The sequence below is a fragment of the Pteronotus mesoamericanus genome, unplaced genomic scaffold (genome assembly GCF_021234165.1).
Source record: "Pteronotus mesoamericanus isolate MK-2021 breed Mesoamerican mustached bat unplaced genomic scaffold, CSHL_Meso_final contig_20, whole genome shotgun sequence".
Lineage (NCBI taxonomy): Eukaryota > Metazoa > Chordata > Mammalia > Chiroptera > Mormoopidae > Pteronotus > Pteronotus mesoamericanus.
This window is the reverse complement of record NW_026555085.1, coordinates 61,492,107-61,509,742: the sequence shown is the minus strand read 5'-3', so window position 1 is coordinate 61,509,742 and position 17,636 is coordinate 61,492,107. Positions and strand designations below refer to the sequence as shown.

Sequence of the window (17,636 nt, the reverse complement as noted above, 5' to 3'; positions counted from 1 at the left end):
TTTTGCCCCACCCTGTATTACAGGAAGCTATGTCTCTATTACTCAACAAACCACACTGGAAAAAAAAAGTTGACAGAAATATTTAAAAGTAAAAATATAGCTAAGTAACTAAAATTTTTTTTAGACAGGATTTTCAACATGACACGGCTATGTAATAAGCAAAATTGAACAAATGCTCACAAATACTAAAACCAAATATCTTTGGAATGTTTTCATTTATCTTTTAAGTGATCTACACTCAGAGAGGGAAATCAACAAAACCAGTATACTGGATGCTATTTCCTACCCAAAGATAAAAGTCTTTGAGAGGAAGAAAGTGTTTCAGTTCTGTTATATTCAAGTGTCTCTTCTTCAGTTAATTCACAGCTAAAGGGAATAATATGTATATGCTTGTATACACACTAAGAACTTTCCAGATGCTTTCACATCTATTATCACATTAGTGATGGACTCTAGGGATGTACTGGTTTTCCCATTTTACAAAAGCAAAAACATAAAGACATAGAAAAGTTATTTCATTTATTTATTCAACAAACAATGATTGGCCATTTACCATGTGCCAAGAACTAGACTGGCACCAGGTATGCAAAAATGAAAAAGACAAAATCCTTGCTCTTAAAACCTTACAGATGAGTAACAAGCATCATATGGAACTATCTGTTGGTGTGTGTTCTGCATGGGAAGTGACCTGTCTGAGGTGACACAATCACATGGTGGCCAGGCACGATCGAGCCTGTGACTGCGTCTCCTGAGGCTCACCAGGTTCTCCGTGCTTGGTGACCCAAATAGCCACCTGCCCTAGGAATTTTCCTTTCAAGCCATACCTCAAACACTGCTCAGACTTCATAATTAGAACAGATTGCAATGTTACTATCTAAAGGACTTGCCTTAAACACCCACAGAACAAGACTCTGAAAAAAAGGGTTTTTTTTTCCTGACTTTGAGTTTCATACTAAGAAATAAAGAACTAAACTAAAATGCTTAGTTACCAGGAAGGATAAAGTCATTAAAGTAGTTTTTCTTTGAAACTATTACAAACGAGCAGGTGCTTGTCCCCTGTCACGCCTTGGCACATCTCTGCTTCCTGTCCCACAGGGCCCGGCTCCAGGGCTGGCTCCCAAGTCCTCCCTGAGCTCACACTGGAAATTAATCTCCCTGTTGTGGATTCCCAAAACTCTTAATCCCTGTGTCTTTAGTAGCAATAGTTATGTTTTATATAAATACTGTAACTTCTCTGAGGACATAATATAATGCTGTGCACATAATAGACCTCAATAAATACCTGTCAAATGACCAATGGGATATGAGGAAGCAGCTGGCCCTGGTAAACACAGAAGCCTTTCCACAACCACAAAACTGAAAAGGAAGTGGTGTGCGTACGCAAGCTCCCTTGAACTTCCCCCAAACCAAAACTCAACTGCTACAACCAGAAAAAAGCCTATGCCAGGAAATGCTACTAGAAATGACTAAAAATAGAAACATATAAAAGCAGCATTATTTAAAGGAAAGTGACTTCAAATAAACAAGGGCTGGGTAAAAAAGAAAGACTGGCTCTAGGCAAGGTAATTCTACTGTGGCAACAGCATAATCTACATAAACACCCCAGGGAAATTCTGCCCAGCCTCTTGTGCTTCCTCTTCTAGGGCGCAAGACTAGGCTCTGACTAATAGAATCAAATACCTGGGGAGTATCAAAATGTACAACTGTTTGCGCCCACAGGCCTAGTCACTGTATTTTCCCTCTAAATAATGACCTTTAAAGGCAATTTGTAATACACGGATGTCTTCTGCCATCCCATTCCTTCTATGCATGGCAGAGTCTAAAATGTTAGGGCTCCAGAACAGGACCCTGTAGAAAGCATTTTCTGTTAAGAACGGAAGGCCCGGAAGGCCCTGATGTCATTCTGCCAACGTGAAGCCACAATCAACGACTACACAAGAACTGGGTGAACATGACTCACAGGTAAAGCCTAGCACATTGTGGACACGTCTCAAATACCCAGGGCTCTTGTGGAAGGCACCGGGAAATACAACAGTGTTGAGATTAGAATGATTCAAATGCCCTGTGTTAATACTCATGACATAAAAAACCCAGCATCACGCACTTTCAATATTATCAAAGTCAAATGATTTCATATAAGAATACCATCATTCTTAATAAATTATAACTGACATCAGCCTGGATCATAAGGATAATTGTATAACTCCTTTTAATAGACATTTATAGACTTGTTTTTTGGGGGCGGGGGGCATCCAGTTTTTGTGCCCATTCTTTTTGATGTTTCTTGGTCTGATGTTCACCCCAACCGTATGTAGGCTCCTTTGGGACTAAACCTACATGTCAGCTCCAGAGACGACATAACAGACCACGTAACAGAGCCACAGCCATCTCCCGGGTGGTAGTGACTGATTCAGGCAGGTGCCCAGGCCTCAAGCCTACAGGATCAAGGTCACACCTGGAACTTTTGTGGGAACGAGAAGCTCTTCTCACTAGAAGCAATGAGGTGGAAGACCCAAGGCCAGAGGCCACCAGATGGAAAGGCCTGCCTAATGGGAGGCCAATGCAGAAAAAGCCCAGGCAGGAGACAGAGAAGGCGGAGAGACAAAGTTCTGATGACAGAGTCTGAGCCCTTGTGTCCAGCCATGACCGAAGCAACATCGTCTCCAGGACATTTCAGTTATGTAGGCCACTTTTGGCTTGCACTATGGGGTGCAAGGGATAAAAGTGTACATTCCACTTTTATCCCTTGCACCCCAAAGAGTCTTGATTAACCATCTTTCAATAAAAACTTAGTTGAGTGTTAATAAAGCATTCACTTGCTAACTCCAGGTACATTGAAACAATTATTTTTTATGTCAAAAGAATAGTGAAGAAATATAATGGGGCCGACGTAGGGCCATAAGAAAATGGAATGGGACTCTGTCTCAACTTCAGGTTTCTCATGTTAAATCGCTATTATTATTTGATTTCCATCATAAGAAATTCATGAGATCTTTCCATGCAGGATGACAAGGGAAGTAGATTTATAGATTTTTTTTTTTAAGATTTTATTTTTATTTATGTTTAGAGAGAGGGGAAGGGAGAGAGAAAGGAAGGGAGAGAAACGTTGATATAAGAGAGAGACATGGATCGGTTGCCTCTCACGTGCCTCCAGGTGGGGACCTGGCCTGCAATCTAGGCATGTGCCCTGACTAGGAATCGTACCAGCGATTTTTCAATTCACAGGCTGGCGCTCAATCCACTGAGCCACACCAGCCAGGGCTGTAGATTTCTATCATAAAACCCTAAAGCCTACTCCACTGTTATATCACACATGAAAAAAAGATTCTATGAGAAAGGTTTTAAAAAGTGGTTATGGAAATATTGTGGCAATTGGTATTAAGTGACTGATTTAATGTTTAGTTTAATTCTCTATGTCAGAGAAGGCATAAGTTTAGCACAAACCAAGGTAAAATTGATGTTTAAAATCCTGATTGGGTTATTTCACTTACACTCCACTCAGTACATTAATAGATTGTGTCTTCACTCCGTATCCGGTCTCCTTTAAATTAGCAACAATTCCTAATACATCAATACTGGAACCTTTGGATCCAAAGTTTTTTTCACTGTACATTATCATGTGAGCATTTGAAAAATCCTATTGAGAAAAAAAATTCAAAATTCAAAGGCTAGCCATTTATTATCCCCAAACACCAACCATTAGCCATTAGCTTTTCTTTAACTTACACCTAATATAGGCCGTAAAGACTGGAGTTCTCCACTGTAACCTCCCCAGTCTTTCCAGTCCTTGTATTCTCCTTCTTCAAGCAAATACTGATGCCCTGTAAATCCAGGCTTTTCATAGGCAACCCAACTGCAACAGGAAAAACATGGAGGAGTAGTAATTCTCAGGAGAGTTGAAATGTCCCCAATGTATATATCAGTTTCATTGACAAGCACAAAGAATTATAAAGCTAGAAATGGACTCATGCATTATGACTTTTGGAATTCTTCTCTAAAAGTTAGGAGAGGAACAGATTGGCCCCAACGAAACAATCTAAGAAACATGTATCAATTGTAAAGGAAGAGGGGAGTGTGTGTTTGATAAAAACTGCCTCCAAAGGACATCAGCAAATAAAACTAGATAAACTTGCTTCAAGCAAATACTGGTGACTTGCAATGCTGATGCAGTAATTAAAATACGTACTTTTGGCTATTTACAAGACCCCTTGGAAGTGTGCAATTCCAAAGGAAATATATAAGATCTATAAAAGCACAAAATATGATTATAAAAAATAGAAAGTTCAAACATTTGGGCCAAAATATTAATAAACAAGATTGCAGATTGGATCAGTCTGGATGGGCCAATATATCAGCCTTGCTCAGCTGACTGACCCTGGACAAGCCTTTCAAACCGCTGTCAAATTCAGGTCACAACCGGCTGAGAAGAACATGTTTGCAATTCTCTCTACCATACAATCTGGAATGTTCTTGGTGGGGAGGGGGCACATTTTATTATTTAATTAAAGATGGAAAAAGAGAAATTCCGAAAGGCTGTGCTTCTGTACTTACACGCCTCTGAGGACCTTCATAGATCCCACGGACGTTAGTGGCAAACATTCATCTCCAGTGGTTTCTTCCGTTTCACTTCCTTCCATGATAAAACTACACATTTCTGTTTCTAATTCCATACATTTTCCCTCAAAGAAAGGCTTTTCATAAATAACTACCTGTAGTAGAAATGAGATATACCAGTAATTTCTAAGAAGCAAATATCTCAAGAGCTAAACATTAGTCATTTTAACAACACTAAGTCCTGGAACACAAATTAAAATGTTCTCATCATAGTTTTAAAAATTAATTAAATAACAGTCTTACAGTGTTTAAAAAATCAGGATTCTTTTTCCTGACATGGTATAGCCCAAAGCTCAGGTTCAAAAGACAGTTTATAAATAATTGGTTTTTGTTTCAATGTCCAGAACTGATAGTTAGAATTTTGCTTAGGTTAGGCCAAACTGAAGAACCAGAAGATTCTAAGTTGTTTTAAAAATGGAAAAACTCCAGATCAAACTATGTCAAAGATGTGGGAAGCAGAAAGAGCATTTTGGAGTAAGGAGAACTTGTCTTGAAACTTTTTTCCTGGCTAACTGGCAAGCAGCAACAGGCTGTGCCATGAGTAAATACAACTACAAATTATAAACGTGATACAACAATAAGCCTTCTGAGCCACGGCTGCATGTGCGCTTAGTGACAGCTAGGGCCGTGAGCATCGCCTTCCAGCCTGAAGGACGGCGCGTGTGAGTTGAAACAACTTCCTTTGGCTGCAACTTTGTTCCATGGAGGCTGCACTGTAAAAGTCACATAAGCGTTCTCTTCATGGATATGGCATGAGAATAAAGTTTAAAATATGTATAATTTTACCTTTGGATCTGCAGGGAATTCAACTTTACGGCCACCCTGAAAAGAAAATAACACAGTAAGAAAAATGGTTTTTCGTTGATACATTACCTTTTTATGCTACACGTGACAGTGTCGGGTACGTCACTGGACCTCACGGAAAGCTTGCATTTGGTGTGTTTAAATTTATGTTGAGACAGTTCTAAAATTACCAACAAGGCCAGCTGACGGCATGAGAAAGACAGTCTAGAGCAGAGTCTCATGGAAGTGGTGTGCACGTCGCACCTACGTGTTAGCTGTGTTTTTTGACCCTATAAATTTCAGTTGTTGTTGTTTTTTAATTTTAATTTTAATATTTTCTCCCATCACCATTTATCCCCGGTACCCTCTTCCACCTGTGCCCACTCTCCGACCCCCACAGTTACTACACTGCTGTCCCTGAGCTCTTTCTTTTTTCCCCTTTATTGCTCCACCCCTCCACCCCCCAACACCCTCCACCGCCCCCCCGTCCCAGAGATGTCAGCCTGCTCTCTATCTATGAGTCTGTCTCTATTTTGCTTGTTAGTTCATTTTGTTTATTAGATTCCAGATGAGTGAAGTCACGTTTTGTTTCTTTTTTTTAACTCAATAAATTTCTCAAAAAAAGGAAGAGTATTTCTCACGTCTCTTAAAAAGTAGTCCTAAGAGCTGCGTTTCTAGACCCAAATTCTCACAGTGGCAACCTTCACCTTCTGAACTTACTAACACTGCCCTGTGCTCATCCTGGGCCAGGACAGGGCTCTGGTCTGCCTGTCTCCGCCTTCCCTCAGTTCAGCTCCCAGCCGCGCCCACTCGGCGTCTGTTTGCTGCCTGGCCCTACCCCAAGGCATTTGGTTTTGCAACCCATGGCTCACGAAACTGTTGAAGTTCACACAGGTTCACAATATGATCTGGAGGACTCTTGAAATAATTAAACTGTTAGGTAAAATGTAAAATACCCCAAAGGATGGATCTATAGGGGTTGTAAGGCTTTTATAATAAAAACTTTCTTTTAACTCCTCAAAACTCTCTAAAAAAAAAACCATGTAAAAGGTATTCCATAAGAATATTAAACAGAGTAAGAGTTAAAGTCAGACTGGGAAAGTCAGAAGGATATTTTTCACCAATATATATATTTAACAGCTTTTTAAAAAACACAGCAAAAGATGCTCAAATGAACTGTAATTATAAAGGAATGTGGCTGATTTTGTCAACAAACCAGACCTAATACAACCAAGTAAGTACCTTTTTTAAAAGTAATCCGATTTGAATGCCATACACTTCACAGTTTTGTAAATGATCATCAAAAACTGCCTTCTAAACTAAGGGTGATTCTTTGATATATTCACAAAACTTTTTTCTTTGAAAGTAGGTTTAGTTTTAGAAAAAAGCCCAAAATCATTTGCAGTAAGACCAGCAACATGCAGGTGAGTAAGCCACAAGCTTAGGGGGAAGGGTAAAATTAGGATCAAAAAAGTTACCTTCATGAATTTCTAATTTATTGCAAAGTGGAATTTCATAAACACATCTGAAAGGAGAACCACCCTCGTGCCTCGTATATTTGGTGAGTACCCACTATACTGGCACGCGCTGTGCTTAACACGGGACGAGACAGTTGCAGCCTGGACCCTCCCGAGGCTCAGAGTCGTGCACAAGGACCAGACAAAGGACAAGGCCCAATGCAGGGGAAGGGCAGAGGAAGCACAGCTCCTTTCTGAGGCAAATGCTCAGGAAGACGGCATTCATCTAGACATCCAGCCCCGGTGCCCCCAGAGCCGCCACCAGCCCAGCTGCCTGTCACTACAGCCGGGCCGGTCCACAGCATGCCCTGCCCTTTCCCAGCCCCGCGGGGCTCCTGCAGTGCGTTCTGTGGCAGACGTCTCCACCTAAAATCACCCAGCCAAGGCCCTGGCCGCGCGGCTCAGTCAGCTGGAGCACCGCCCCACACACCAAAGGGCTGCAGGTTCAATCCCAGTGCAGGGGCAACCAGTCACTGTTTCTCTCTCTGTCTCTAAAATCAAAAAACATATCCTCGGATGACGATTAAAAAATAAACAAATTTTAAAAAGAAATAGCCCTGGCTGGTGTAGCTCAGGTGGTTGGAACATCATCTTGTGAACCAAAAGGTCACGGATTCCATGCCTTGGGGGTGGGTTCAGTCACCAGTCAGGGAGTGTAGGAGAGGCAGCGAATCAATGTTTCTCGATCGATGTTTCTCTCTCACATCAATGTCTCTGTCTCTTCCCCCTAACCCCCACTGCTTTCCTTCCCCTCTCTCTAAAATCAATAAGCATGTCCTTGGGTGAGGATGAAGAAAATAAAAAATAATCAAATAAAATCACCCACCTAAGACCCAAGTTGATTTATCCTCCTACATATCCCTTTCTCTGTCCCATTACCCACAAACTGGACTTTATCTGTCCTTTTTCCTCCTTTTACATGAAGGCTTAACTCTTTCCTTTCTTCCTAAACCTGCCTCGGGCTTAACTAAGCTCTGTGCACACACCTGGGGCCCTGCCGGCCAAGGATGCCTTGCAGGCAAAGGACGTGGGCCCCTCCACATTTTTTTCACTTGCAGCATCTAGCAAGTTATGCTTCCTATTATTTCTATTTAGCAGTAAGTTCTATCTAATACGTATTTGATTTTAAAAGTCTACTTTATTGCTTCCAGGTCACAACCTCTGAATTATTGATATCAGCCTGGCAAAAATATCACTGACTCCAAGAACAGTTACATTTCATTTTTACCATTTTCAGCGGGCGCATGGATCCAATGTATGCTACGTCTGTATTCCAGAAGGATAAGTCGGGGTATTCCCCCTGTTCCAGGATAAAAGGGACACCCTGAAATCCAGCGTCTTCATAAATCAGCCATCTAAGCACCAAAAAGGAAAGAAACAGAGACAATTCGTCATGATTTCAGCAATACACAGGACCTCATGATGAGCAGGGGAAACAGGAGAGGATGTGGATGGATCTGGACGATGTACAGCTACACTCAGGGCAATGTGAGACGCGAGGCAGGATAAACCATTATAAATGGCTCTTCGTAAGAGCCTTTGCTTTTCTCTGTGGCTGGTTTTTGACCACTTTTTTTTTTAACTTATATTGTGAATTCCTTCATAGTGTAAACATCTCTATTACTTCCAAGTAATAACAGTACAGTTGACCCTTGAGCAACTGCAGTTACCTGTGGCTCTGTGTGTATTTAGGGAGGCCCTGGCTAGGAAACCTCAAGCTGCATTTTAAAAGGCAACATCTCATTTGTAACCAAAGAATAGATGCTGCACTAACTCATTCATCACTTTGTCAAAAATTAATAACAGCTAACATCCACCTAGAGCTTAATAAAGAATGCCACCCAGAATTCCATCTAATCCTCATAACAATGCAGTGAGGACAGAATCCTATTGTCCCCGTTTTGTAGGTGAGGTTAAGTAAATCGCCCAGGGCCACACAGCTGTAAATACCAAATGCAGGACTGATCCGAGCTGACTCCAGACCCAGGCTCCTAATCGTTTTCGGATGGCAGCTTTTCTCATTCCCGGGAGTGCATGTGATCTACTCTTTTCCTGATGACTCAGGACCGCCACTGTAAGCGTGACAATGCACAGTGCTGTCCTCGCGGGCTCTGAAGGTCTGTAAGGCTACTTATTCCCAGAATGCAAAGCTTTGTGAGTTCTTGGATTTTTATAACTTTTCAGTACCACACTCTTATGAGGCTTGTCAGCTGTCACTTCTCCTGTGTCAGGGAACCAGCAGCCCCACCCTCCCCCAATGTGCCAGAAACCAGGAAACCAGGAAATCATGCCTGTTAGAACTGTTTCTAAAGATGGGACAAAGTCCTATCAATTTTCTGGTTCCTGGGAGGGTTCTGGGAAGGTAAGGTAGCTGGAGAAGTGAACCATAAGAGAGGTATTACATCCCTCTTCACAAACAAATACAGAATTCTCAGGGATCACTTCTATGCTCCAGTTCGTTGTTAGTCTGGCCAGTGTCCTAGCTGGGGCACCCCACCACGTTCCCCGGAACCCCAGGCCCCAAAGGACATGCTGGAAATGAAGTCCTTCACCAGCAAATGGGTCTGATTCTCCCTCTTTGCTTTTCTTTTGCTCCTAATTTTGGCCCAAAGGCATTTTTTTTTGTTGTTGTTGTTAAAGTTTTTGTTAAGAATTCCCCCAGGATAAATCAGTCACTTCTCTGGACTCACTAATTGTACAGGGATTTACTATCAAAATCCTACTGAAGACTCCGTGACACACCAGCGCGTGCGTGAATGTCGAGAGGCTGTGTGTGATGTATATGCGGGGGGTCACAACGCAGCGAGGGTTAGAAGTCAGGATAACAGTTCACAGTGGGAGCGCGGGGACAGCTGGGAGGAGGCAGAAGAGAGGGGCTCTGGGATCCTGGTGGTGTTCTATTGCGTGATCTGCGCTATGGTTACACTTTGAAAATTCACTCAGCTTATACACGTATGATGTACAAATGTTACATACATGTCAATAAAAAACCAGCCTAAGGGAAAAAAGAGACAGCATATAATACCACTGCCACGTTCCTAAACCACAAGAAAACAGAAGCTAAAGGAGCGGCGTCCTGTAAACCTCCTTGATGTTGAAGCACGACAGTTAAGGGTGCACTGCATAGTTTTTAGACCCAGTGCTCCCACAGGACACCACACATTTCACGCCCTAGGTAAATAATGGCAGCTCGTCATAAGCTGTGCTAGTAAGCTAACAAGCCAAGGGCCTTGAAGTCTGACTCTTCACAAGTGAATGGGCTCAATTTTTCATAAATACAATGGGTGGCTCATACACAAGTAATTCTGAGGTTTTGAAATGATGCTGACTAAAGTACCATTTCATTAAGTCTTTCCTTTTATAGTTTGAGTTCTGAGGGGATTCATTCATCTGATACTAACCATTTCACTTCCCTTGAAACATGTGGCTCAGTCACCTAACATTGATAGAAGCAAATCATTTTGGGTGAAGGGGGATGGGCTAAAACACTGAACACAAACTGACACACTGTTGTCCCGAGATCACTTTCTCGGTGAGTGAGCACTAAGGGCCTCCTGGGAACGATACTTCTGAACGTTGGGTGGACTCTGGAATTTGAAAACTCATTTATAGAGTGTGATTCATTTTTCCTAAATTCTATTCCAACGAGGTAGTGAATCATTTTTCCTAAATTCTATTCCAACAAGATACATTATTCATGAGGCCATGGGGAGTGGGGAAACTATCTTCAGGCAGTGTTATTTCAGTTTCTAAAGGTGCTCTCTAGTGTCCCGTGTACTTCAGTCCCCTACACACACACCACACACAGCCTCTCAGCGTGTGTGTGTGTGTGTGTGTGTGTGTGTGTGTTGATGAGTCTTCAGTGGGATTTTGATAGTAAATCCCTGTATAATTAGTGAGTCTAAAGAAGTTACTGATTTACCCTGGGGGAATTCTTAACAAAAACTGTCACCAGAAAATGAACTTTTGCCTATATTATGAATAAACAGTACAACTATAAGGTATGGGCTTCTTAAAAAAAAGCCTAACAAATGTATGCATACAAATAAATATTGTCGAAGTAATAGCAATGTCCATCTATACATTTATTTTTTGAAATAAATTTGTGTAATTTCTCTTTTAGAAATACCCTTCACGTAACAAGAGAAAAGCTGGTCTTATCTTGTTCACCTGCTCTTAAACCAAAAACAGACTTCCCAGCTGGATCCCAAGTCTTATTCTCCCAGACATGGCTACACATGAATGTTGGCTACTTACAGAAGCCAATGGGATACTCAAAAGATTTCATATGAATGTGCAAAGTATGAGGTTATTCAAAAGAGGCTGAGCTACGAAGCTCAAAGGGGAAGATGTACCTTTACAATGGAGAGGGGAGGGAGGCACCAAGCAATCCAACTTGGTGTGGTCCGTGGGAGCAGCTTAGCACATGCCACCTTTGTGATGCAACACAAGTACCGCATTTTGTCATGTATAATGTGCACTTTTCCCCCAAATTTTTTGCCATGTATAATGTGCACAAAAACATGGGCGTGCATTATACCTGGCAAAAAATGGTATGTGGCAATAGCTTCATCAAGTATCGTTTCCAAAACCATTCAGCCTGCATCTGATCACACCTCTAGACCCAACCTCTAAAATATAAAAAATTCAAGCAATAGAGCAGAAAGTTAAATGATATTATGAAGAAATAGAGACGAATCTAGAGTGTGGTATATTTAAGAGAGCTGACCTGAATGCTTTGAAAAGTCAGTGTCATGGGAAACAAAGATGGCGGTCCTAAAAGAGACTTACAGAGACAACCAAATATATTTATATGAACTTTGATTGGCTCTTGATTATTAAATAACATTCATAAGAGGCATTCCTGAGAAATTGGGAAAATTTGATTATGGGCTATAGATTAAATATTATAATGAATGTATTGTTCATTTTCCTCAGTGTGATGATGAGAATAATGACAGGAGAATGTCATTATAAAGAGACGCAGGGTAAAGTACATAGGAACGAAGGGTCGTGATATCTGCAACTATGGCAAAATATTAATTTTTTTAATCCTCACCCCAGGACTTTTTTTCACTGCCTTTAGAGAGAGGAAAGGAGAGAGAAACATTGTTGTGAGAAACATCAATTGGTTACCTCCCATACGTGCCCGGACTAGGGATCATACCTATAACCTAGGTATGTGCCCTGATGGGGAATTGTACCTACAACTTTTGGTTACAGGACGATACTCTAACCAATGGAGCCACACCAGTCAGGGCACAAAATACTAATTGTTAAATTTAAGTGGACAGTATATGGATGTTCGCTGAACTATTTCTACTTTGGTTATGTCTGAAAACTTTCATAATAAAAGCTGGGCTCTGATATGGTATATTCCACAAGGAAACAGACACAGTGAATGTTATACAGTAATAAAAAAAGTATAAAATACAAATATACTCATTGTATATCTTGGTAATCTTGGAAACAAGGCAGAGAAAAAGGAACAAGCCACAGGGAAGTTTGATAATATTTTTATAAAATTTAATAGCAAGCACAACTAAAATATTATAGAGGCAGATACTATAGGGACACTCTGTAAAATAAGGGCTTAAGAAAAACACAAAGTTCCGGACAGAGGATACGTGTGTGGAGAGGGGTCCGTAGGATGGGACCGGGGTGGGCTACACGGTGCTGCAGCCGCGTTGGCAACCGTGAGGGCCTAAGTTGGGCGGTGGGCGCCTAAGTGTTTGTTTTATTACTAGGCTTCATAATTCACAGATACACATATATTCTCCTGTAGGATCAATTATTTCATAATAAAATTGATCCAAAAACATTTGCCTATTAAAAAAAAGTCCCTTGACCTCAGAACACCTGCATTCCAGTAACTGTTCTGCTAACAACTAATCCTGGTGTTGAGCAAATGACCAAAGCCTGCCTTCCTTAAACAGATGCTCTTTATGCTTCCTTTGAAGTTTTAAAATTCTTTGTTTTTTATTTGTGAGAAATATACCGCCCCAAAAGATGTAACCTCGCCTCTGAGACGATGGCTGCTGGCATTAACCAGCTATTGAAACAAAGGTTTAAAAACAGATTACACTCAACAGAATAGAAAGGGAAAATGTATCTAGAAATTATTCATTTCCCCACATGAAAACCTGACAGGTAATACCCTTGTTTTGCACATGTGTAGAAGAGCCTAATCCAGAGCTAACAGGCCCTAGAATATATCTCCCAGTGGAACTGTAAGAAGTCCCTCACACAGCAAAGGCCTCTCTTACAGCAGTTCAGGGGGCTGGTGCACCAGCAGAGGCAAAATGAGCTCGGGTGCTTCTTATCAGTGACTCCTCCCAACCCATCAGGACTCCCCTTAGAGACCCGTAAAAGCACTAATGACCTGGTCCCACTGCTGACCAAGCAAGTTCAATGTGCAAACTTTGAATTGACCTTGAAGACAGCTCTCTATTCTCCTAGAGGCAACAGTAGTGAACAGCAGAAAGAAGAGGCCCGTGACTCTAGCTCATCAGAAACGAAAGCTATGACAGGTGTGTGACCACCAGGTAGGAGACAAGTTAAACTTACCCTCAAGGTAAGAAACATTAAGTGATGCTCATTAGGCTCCACACAGCCCAAGGCTGAGTCAGGAAACCTTCCACACATTGAGATTAAAATATTATGGCAGATGCCTAGTGTATTCTTTTCTAAGGAAAGTGATATTTCTCAATATTCATATTTTAGATCTCATTGATGGGAAAAAATTAAAGGCAGTAAGAGATGAAAACATGTTTTTCTTTGTTTAGATTCCTCTTTTTCTTCCCAATCACTAAATATAAAAGTGCCCAAGGCTCGGATGGCGTCTCTGCTCTTTATACTCACTCTCATCCAGCGCATGGTTTAAATGCCTTCTCCCCACAGATGACCCCTAAATTTGCATCTCCAGCCTCCCTCCAAAACACCAGTCTCAGGTACCCAGTCTCCTTCCTGACCTCCGACTTCAATGTACAGTTGGCATGTCCAACCTCACTTCTCTAAGACTGACCTCCTGAATTTCACCCTTCCTCCTAACCTGCTCCTCCAAGTCTTCTTAAACTTCTACTGATATTTGATTGCTGAGCTATTGATGTGTAGAGGAAACACTAACACTTGGGTTCGTTCAGGGGAGGCTCTTTCAAACATCAACAGAAGGAACAAATTTAATGAACTAAAAAGGTGACCCCTTTGAACAAACATTGTGACTTACATTTGTGTTTTAAGATTCTAGCAAGGGCTGGGGTCCCAAGCCCTAGACATTTCTCCACCCCTCACACCTCACATACAATCCGTCAGCAGATGCTGTCAGTTCCACCTTCAAAACGTATCCAGAATCTGATCATTTCTCACCAGCATTGTCATTCTGTCTAAGCCACCAAACCCTCTTGCCTATATAACTACAATTGCCTCCTAACTCGTTGCTTTGCTTCTACTCTCACGTCATTACAGTTTCTTTTCTACCTAGCAGTTAGAGTGACCTTTCTAAAACACAAGTTAGATCACACTCCTTCGCAATTACCCTTGTCGCTCTGAGTAATTGAAAATCCTCCCCAAACCCTTAAGGCCTGACAGGGCACAAGGCCTCTCTCCCATGAGCTTCCTCCCAGCTCATTCTACTCCAGCCTTTGGACCTCCTTCTGGTTCCCCACACAAGCCCAGCAGGGCTTTGCAAATGCTGTGCTTCCACCCTAGGCCATCCCTCCCCCAGCCCTCCCTAAAATACCCCCAGGGCAGACTCTCTGGCCTCCTCCAGGTGTCAGCCTAACTGTTTCGCCTGTTAGACCTTTCCCTGACCAGCCTATCTAAAAGAGCACTACCACTGTTCGGTATAATTTGTTTCTTGCAGTATTTGCCACCTGACATATTACATACGCATTGTCCTGTGCAAACCCCACTAACAAAAATTTTTGCACATTCTCGGAATATATGAACATTTATAAATTATATATTACCATTGAATATATTATAAATTATTAGAAAACATACACAAAAATAAAATCTTAAAAGGAGGCAGTTTTAAGTAAGATATAAAGAAACTGTAGTGGTTGGATTTTTTCCATGCATCTCAATGGATATCTTTCACATGCCCTGTGCTGCCCACTCTGCTTTAGAGACGCCGATCTTCAGTGCCGCAGTCTGCGCTTTCTGTCCTCATTTCTCCCCCAGCTGAGACATTCCCATTGCCTTCAAAATACTCTTGCGTTATCTGTTTCCTGTGATTTGTGAAATCAGTGTCCTAGGGACTTTGGACAGCATTGTGTGAAAACATTAAAGGAAGTACCATGTGTATTGGCCTCTATCCCACCTGAAGTATCAGCGGCACAGGCTTTGAATCACCCTTTGAATCTACCAGGAAGGTAAATCTCTTACTCAGCTTTGAATGAATCAGGTTCCTCTGTGATAAGGAAATCCCTACATTAAACGTGCATTTCCCCCCTCCCCCCGCACTTCCTCTAAGAAATCATTGCTGTTTGTCAGAGCTATACAAAAGAATCAGAGTTTTATGTGCCTTATTAAAAAAAAAAACAACAACCTTTTAGTCAATAGTTTCTTAATAACAGATCAGAGACAGAATATTTTAAGTTTTTTTTCCAGTACAACACTCGCCAAAAAAAGCTTCAATAGAATTGTGTTTAAAATAAAACACTTACGTGCCCCAATGTACTTTCATGGAAGAAGTCTTCTGCATTACACCAAACCCCTGCATTTCTTCAGTGTCATCAAAGTACGAATTCAGGACTCCTAACCCTTCTGGCTCAGTATATAAGTCAATATGACTAACTCTGTAATCCTGAAAAAAAAAAATACATACTTACATACATAATAATAATTATACCATTTATGTAACTCTACAGTAAGCTCATTTTTTCCAACAATTAAGAGTTAACTATACACAGAGCACCTGTTATTTTATCTCTTTCCTGTTTTCACCCATGACTTAATAATATGTGCACCTTTGAGGCAGACACATGGCTTTCGTCATATATCTGAGTTTTACATTCAAGCAACAATCACCAAAAATGTATTCAATTAGAGTTTTTGGAACATATTTATTTCTCTCATCCTCACTGAAAAACTGCTTGGCTTTCCTTGGTGACAGGAGTTTTAGTTACTTTGCTCTGATGTGACCTCCCAGCTCCAGAGAATCTAGTCTATAGAGTGGCCGTGCCAGAAGCCATCCTCAACTGTGGTTTAGTGCCCTTCAGTCCCCTGTGGAAACTCTCCTTGACTATGACCAAACCTCTGTGATGTTGGTTCGGTCTAAGTTAATGCAAAACCCCAGTTACTGTGATTTATGAATCTGCGCTTTGATCACTGTTCCATGCCCTGCATGTCCACGGTCTATAAAACACTCTTCAAAAGGCCTCTCCTGGCTGAGTGCCTAAGTGCTAATCAAATCTTTACTAATATGTGATTGCTGAGTTAGGTGAACTCATGTACAGAAGAAACAATAGCACTTGAATATTATTAGTTCAGGGGCTTTCTCAAACATTACCAAAAGAAGCAAATTCAATGAACTTCTGGAATGCATGCTGTGACTTTTGCTTGTGTTTCAAAATACCCATCAACACAATGTGTGAAAATAATAATGATAATTCATGATATATCAGGAGCCATAAAAGTGTTCCTACTTTTTAACATGAAACCCTTCAGAAAAATTCACCCCAAGGAAATAAATCAGAAATTTATCAATTATTCCGTGCACAAAAATGTGCATGCAGCATTGTTCAAAAGAGTAAAAAACTAGAAACCACCTTAAATTCCACAGGAAGTAGAAAGGAAAAATAAATGACGGTACTTCATTGCAATGGAAAGCCCAAAGGATGTAGTGACATGAAAAGGTGAATTTCATCAAGTCTGCTATTCTCGGGCAATATGGGGGCCCCTTTACCCAGAGGCTTCAGTTCCCTTCCCCTACCTTTCTGAATGCACCTAAATCCCCAACCTACCAGATTCTGATACCTCCCCTAGTTGCAAATCAATGAGAGATGTTACCAGTAGGAGTGTGATCTTCAGAAAAATGGCAGGGAAAGAGAAAAGGATTGAAAACTAAAGTGTTAAGTGGGGGGATAAAAAAGGAAAACAGCATTGTGCCTATATTTAGACCATAACTACAGAAAAATACAGATTAGATTGAGACTAAGAGAATTTAGAAAAATTCATGATGGTGGGATTTGGATGGTATTTTAAAACACTGCTGTATCATCAACATTATTTGAGCAATAAATAAAAACTGCAGGCAAATTATTCCACTAACTATGACATTTTTAAATGAGGTTCCTCATGTCTTACTTAAGGTTTATCACGTTATGCACTTACATAAAAACTCTTACTCATTCTTAGTCATCCTCATTTTAGAACATTCCCTTTCTCCCTATTGCACCCCCTATACCCATCTCTATTACACACACAGGGTTTTAATTTTCCACTTGGAAAACACCATTAATTACATTTTTAAAAGGTAAAGAATCATCGAATCCCAACAGCCACAAAGAAAGACTGATACAAAAAGGAACCAAGGAAATTTTACCCAATCCTTAAAGTAGCTTCAAATACCTAGTTTTTAAAACCCACACGAAACTCCAGAGTTGCATTATCAACTGAATTACTTTTGGATTATTCATTTTCCAGAATAGAATTCCTATAAGCCACTCAAGGTAATCAGAACTCACACAGCAACCAAAACACTAAATGGAAAAAAAAAGG

General features: G+C 40.9%; 1 protein-coding gene across 1 annotated transcript in view; it reads right to left on the bottom strand.

Annotated features, from left to right (window-relative positions):
- The window catches only part of CRYBG1 (crystallin beta-gamma domain containing 1), a 45,538-nt gene that overhangs the window by 15,073 nt on the left and 12,829 nt on the right, over positions 1 to 17,636 (bottom strand). Inside the window, exons 6-11 of the mRNA XM_054569777.1 lie at positions 15,581 to 15,720; positions 8,143 to 8,269; positions 5,401 to 5,436; positions 4,552 to 4,709; positions 3,727 to 3,853; positions 3,492 to 3,637 (exon numbers count right to left, since the gene is read on the bottom strand). Coding sequence (XP_054425752.1) covers positions 3,492 to 3,637; positions 3,727 to 3,853; positions 4,552 to 4,709; positions 5,401 to 5,436; positions 8,143 to 8,269; positions 15,581 to 15,720 — 734 coding nt within the window. The remainder of the gene's footprint in view (positions 1 to 3,491; positions 3,638 to 3,726; positions 3,854 to 4,551; positions 4,710 to 5,400; positions 5,437 to 8,142; positions 8,270 to 15,580; positions 15,721 to 17,636) is intronic.